The sequence below is a fragment of the Acanthisitta chloris genome, unplaced genomic scaffold (assembly GCF_000695815.1).
Source record: "Acanthisitta chloris isolate BGI_N310 unplaced genomic scaffold, ASM69581v1 scaffold15242, whole genome shotgun sequence".
NCBI classification, from domain to species: Eukaryota; Metazoa; Chordata; class Aves; order Passeriformes; family Acanthisittidae; genus Acanthisitta; species Acanthisitta chloris.
The window spans coordinates 2,416-7,884 of NW_008662356.1; the positions used below are offsets into that span (position 1 = coordinate 2,416).

Consider the following 5,469-nt stretch of genomic DNA (forward strand, 5'->3'; position numbering starts at 1 on the left):
ATGTGGAGTGGCCCTTCCTTTGTGTGGTTCAACACTGAACCTCAGTGTACCACCATGTGTCTGTTGGCTGCAGGTGTGGTGCTGTGCCCCTCGGCCTGGAGGTGGCTCTGACTAACCACTGCATTCCAGTCCTGACAGATGAACAGAAATCCAGGATCCAGGCGATGAAGCCAATGACAAAGGAAGAATGGGATGCGAGGCAGAGTGTCATCAGGAGAGTGGTGGATCCTGAAACAGGGAGGACCAGGTATGATTCCTGGGGAAAAGGGAGCTGGGTTTTCTGTTCCCATCCATGCTGGAAATCCTGGAGGATGGCTGTCCATGGCACTGCAGTTAGCAGTGGACTCAGGTCCCTTCAGCAGCAAAGGCCTGAGCTGACTCCTCACAGGTCCCTCCTGTCACACCTGGTGTAACTTACCCACAAATTTACACAATGACACCAAATTACTGAACTGTGCTGAGGCTCTACACGGGGGACAGCAAGGTGTGTCCCAGTGCTGCATCCACTTACCTTTCAGGTCTGAAGCATTGGGCCCTGGTTAGTGCCTGGGTGCAAGTGAGGAGAGAGTGTGTCCCCCTTGGAGTTACAGTCACCAATCAAACTGAAGTTCATTTAGCTGCCAAATAGAAATGACCCAGTTTCTAATAAACTGCGTCTTCTCAGCAAGCAGAAAACATCATGCTGAAGAGAATTGGGTATGACAAGTCCAGTCTTAAAATAGCAGGCAGCCTGCAGGGCTCAGGGAGGTGTGGAACAAAGGTCAGTTCCCTGTAAGGCATGTAATGAAGACAATTAAATTTCTGCTCATGTTTGGAGGTGTGAGCTGCCTCTGACACTGCTCAGAATTTGCTCAGCAAGATGCTCCCTGGCCTGGCTGCCTTTCATACCCAAACTGGCTCTTGTTCCTGAATGGCTCTGTGGTTTCCTGGGACAGCTAGGACCACACCTCAACTCTGGGGGAAAAAAAATGAAGAGGTTGTGCAGGGGTTGGGGCACTGCTGTTGACAGTGAAGCCTGCACATTTTGGGATAGCAGGAGATGCATTTATTTCAAGTGTTTTTTCCTGCCATGTGCCAGTGTGACTGACTGCACACAGCAGACTGTGCCCACAGCCTGGGGCAGAGCCAGCTGGCCCATGCTGATTTCTCAGGGGACCACAACTGTCCTTGCTGCAGTGCAGTGACATTAATCCCATGGGAGCAGTGGAAAAGCCTGTCCTGCTATCTAAACTTGATACAGCCAAAAAAAAAAAAATCACATAATGCAATGTCAGGGGTAGGTCATCACTGGCTTTGCCTAGAGATGCCTCAACCCAGCACCTGGTCCTGTGCTGTGAGGGAGCTGGGGCACAACAGCAGCCCTTGGGGTGGGGGTCAGCACCTTCTGCAGCTGCTGGAACTTGCCAGTAGCTCTTATGGCTCTTGGGGCTGTGCTTGTCTTCCAGGCTCATTAAGGGAGATGGAGAAGTCCTAGAAGAAATCGTCAGCAAGGAGAGACACAAGGAGATTAACAAGGTAGTGAGAACTGTCTTACAGCATGAGCTGCTGAGGGGTGGCTGGGCACAGCCAAGGAGCTGCTGACCCAGAGGTGTTTTCACCTGGGGACAAACTGAGCCCTGGCAGCTCTGCAGGGACCCCCGTGGGGGGTGCTGGTGGTCCTTCACCCTTGGGCAGGTGATGCTGTGAGCACCTGTGTTCTCTCCCTTTGCAGCAAGCCACCAGAGGGGATGGACTGGCCTTCCAGGTGAGGACAGGGATGCTGCAGTGAGTGTGCAGACACCAGCCATGGCAGGAGCCTGTCCTGCTGCCAGTGCCAGCCCAGGTGTGAGCCTCTGTCTCTGGACCATGTAGACAGCACCGTGTCGTGAAAGTTCCCTGAGGCACTTTTCCAGCCACTCTGTAAGTTACTGACTGGGAAGGAGAGTGACTTTAGTGGTTCATTTCCCAGTAAACAGCTCCTCCCTTCCCTCTCCCACATGTGGCTGTAACACACCTGAGTCCTCCATGCCACGATGCACCTTTGGAGGCTGGAGGAGCTCAGCAATACTCACGGGTCAAGGCTTACTAGTGCTGAGCTGCCCTCAGCTCTGGGCTTTGGTGGGCAGGAGCCAAGCTGTGGCCAGGACAGGGTATGTACAGGACCACAAAATACACAGCTTGCTGCCACTTTTTCCCTTCAGGGGCTGCTCGTGGCCCTTTCCTAGCTGGATCTCTCACACACCCTTGGCACTCCCCACTCTGCTCAGAGAGGAGTGGCTGTTCCCCTGTGTGGCTCTGCTTAGGCTGCAGCTATCCTCTGCACCCCCTAAGTACCACCCTCCACTGTGCCCCAGGGCTTTTCTCAGCCTCTCTGCAGCTTCACCTCCTTGGGTGGCACTGGGGAGCACTGACCTGGCATGCTGCACTGGGATCTGTGCAGGTGTGCTTGGTGGAGGGGTGGCATTGCCTTGCTGTCTGCTCCTGCATGCAACTCGTGTCCCTTCCCTGCAGCACAGGCCCTGGGCAGTGTTAGGACTCTGAGCTTCTCAGTGCTCTGAAGCAAACAGTTGGCTTTTCCCTTGCTGCAAAGTCCACAAATCTACAAACTGTAAGAAACAAAAAAAAAGGACAAGTGGGTTAAAGGACAAATGGGTCCTGCAGGACTGATCTGTGTGGAAAGTTTCCACGTTCTGTTCCCCTCTGTAACCCCATTAAACTGGCACCTGCTCACGGCTTGGGTGTTGTGACTTGTCTGTCGAGTCTCCCCAAAAAAGCAGACAGAGAAGAGCCTTCCCATTTCTTTAATCTGTGTAACTCACAATGATAACTGTACACAAAGCACACCAGGCATTGGAACGATGCACTAACAGCAAGGAGGAGAAGGAAGTTGTACAGAAGGTTTGCCACACACAAGCGAATCGTCGGTACTGTACACACAGGGGTGTGCCCGGCGCCCTCGGTGGTTCCCCACACACAGCTGGGACCCCTAAAGCAATTTTTTTTTATAAATAAAATAGAACTAACATCCTTGGAATATAAAATTGACAGTCGGGGGGGGATCAACAGGCAGAGGGAGGGGACTGTAAGGCTTCTAGAACTAAGAGGAAATGCAGCAAACAGTGGCGATACCTGAAGAAGGGGCTGCTACAGCAAGCACAGTGGCTGCTGGGAGGGTCAGGGGGGTGTTAGTAACCCTTTGGCTAGTTCCTGCTCTCAGCTCGTGGATCAGACACTGTAAACGTCTTTTTTGGTATTAGAATTTCGTCTCATCTGACTGAGTGATCTGAGCAAACCCTGGAAAAGAGCTCGGGGGCTCCTCTGATGGGGTCCAAAAGACTTTAAAGGGACAGCGTCAGGTAGGAGGTCTGGCCCAAGAGTGCAGTAATATAAAAAGCTGCTTTTTATAAAATAAAAAAAAAAAATAATCTGAGCTCTGCAGCAGAGTTTGATTCCCATGGAAACAAAAAAAAAAAAAACCCCACCCCAAAGCCTGAGGCTGTATTGTGCTAGTGTGCAGAGCAGGACGTGGGCTGCAGCAGCTGCTGCCGGGCACACCGAGGGCTGCCCAGGCAACAGCCACAGGGAGGAGTACAAGAAACTTCATTTCAAAGCAAACAAGTTATTCCCAACAAAGAGAAATGAGGTGTTTAACCTGACAGTGCCCCTTTAGTAAGGATGGGATCTACGTTCATCTTTCCCTCACCACATCCCAACGGATCCTCTTCCAGACGCGTTGGAAAGGCATCAGGTCACACATTGCTCTCCAGAACAGGTGGGAACAAACAGGTTAGAAACACAGAGTTAAACTATTGCTATTGTTCTGTGAGTGAGTAGCACGTTGAGTTTTGCCTCGGAGAGATGAGTGCCAGATGGGGGCGGCTGAGGACAGAGCGATGGAGACTGGGATGGACTGAATCAGTGAAGAAAAACTCAGGTGTATTTCCTGGTAACTACACCCACCTCCTCCTCTGGGATTATTGCAGCAATAAAGGTCCTGCTCTACAATTGCTTCTCCGTGTTGGATCCATACAATGGCAACGGTTGGGGCCAGGGAAAGACCTGGGCAAGGTTCAAGAAGCTCAACAAAGGATGAGGATGGAGGTGCTATGATTGTCAGGCTAACTGGTTAGTAGCTGTTTAAAACATGAAGTGATGGAGAGGTGAGTATCATATTGCACTTCTGCATTAATTGACAGTTACATTAAACTTGGTCCATAAAATAATTGCTTTGTACATAATGCCTGAAACAAAAAGCTACATTTTTAAATATTAATAAACCCTGAAGGTTTCAGTCCCTCCAGACAAAAATTTTTTTCCCCTCTACATAAATAAATAACTTTCAATTTTATATATCCACTTTTTATGTTGAACATTTACATTCGCCTCTGTTTTACACTATCTACACATAAGAAAATGTGAACATCTCATCAACACTAGGGAAAATGTACAGATCATGCCTTGGTTGTGGACTTGGAGGAAAGGTGAATTTTGCAAAGGCCATATCCAAATTTGCAGAAATTCTTTAGGGATGTGGTTTGGTGACTTTCACAGGATGGATTGTGGCTTGGCTTCCTACTCAGATGGCATCTGTTGGATAGAACATTCGACTAAGCAAAAAAAAAACCAACCCAAAAGCTGGGACAATTCACATTGTTGTCAAACCTAGTCAACTCTGGATGTACATTCAGAGAGAGCCAAGCTGAGTCAGCAGAAAGGGAAGTCAGTTTTCGGTAAGAAAAGTCATCAGGTACATTCTGTAATTGGCTAATTATCAAAGAGAAGTGGTTAAACACTTTGCAGTCAGGCTGGGAGACGCACTGGGTGGGTGGGTTCGATGGCAGCTCAGCACTGTCCCTCCTCTGCCTCCACTTCCACCCTCCAAGGTGTGAGATCCACCTCGGGAGGAGTGAGATTTGCCTCCCGTGGCCCAGAGCCAGCGAGCAGAGCAGCGTTCACAGTGCTGTGTATCTCAGTGCGGCCGTCCCGCGCTTCTTATTGAAACACGTACGAAAAACCAAGCAGCCAGTCTAAAAAAATTCTCTGTTAGAAAGAAGATCCTCAGAAGTAGAAAGTGATACAAAGACAGCGTGGTGGGGAGAGCGAGGTTACGCGCCGTTGGGGAGCTCGGGAGGACTAGAAAAATCTCCACGTGAAGAGGCTGTAAATGGGCACCAGGGAACCCCCCGGTGCGGGTGCCCCTCTGCCCCAGGAGGTGTGTGCAAGGAGGGAACCTTCCCTGGCCCCAAGAGGGGCAGGACTAAGGGGCTTTTTGGCAAGCCCTTGCTCTAGGCACTGTTCTCCTCCATCCCTGCCCCGTGCAGGTGCCATCCCGCGGCGAGCGCTTCGCCCCGTGCACGGCACTCCCTGTGCCACGTGCCCACCCAGCTCCCTCCAGCAGCTCCCAAACCCTCAGCTCAGGCACATCCACTGAGAAACACACCAGGAAAATGAAGATATGGCCTTTTCTTAAGGTTGCCTGACATTGTTGGC

The 5,469-nt window shown here is 50.7% G+C and overlaps 1 protein-coding gene across 1 annotated transcript in view; it reads left to right on the forward strand.

Moving 5' to 3' along the window:
- The window catches only part of ARL6IP4 (ADP-ribosylation factor-like 6 interacting protein 4), a 2,901-nt gene extending 1,133 nt beyond the window's left edge, over positions 1–1,768 (forward strand). Inside the window, exons 3-5 of the mRNA XM_009070574.1 lie at positions 130–247; positions 1,446–1,515; positions 1,712–1,768. Coding sequence (XP_009068822.1) covers positions 130–247; positions 1,446–1,515; positions 1,712–1,768 — 245 coding nt within the window. The remainder of the gene's footprint in view (positions 1–129; positions 248–1,445; positions 1,516–1,711) is intronic.
- The last annotated feature ends 3,701 nt before the right edge of the window (positions 1,769–5,469 follow it).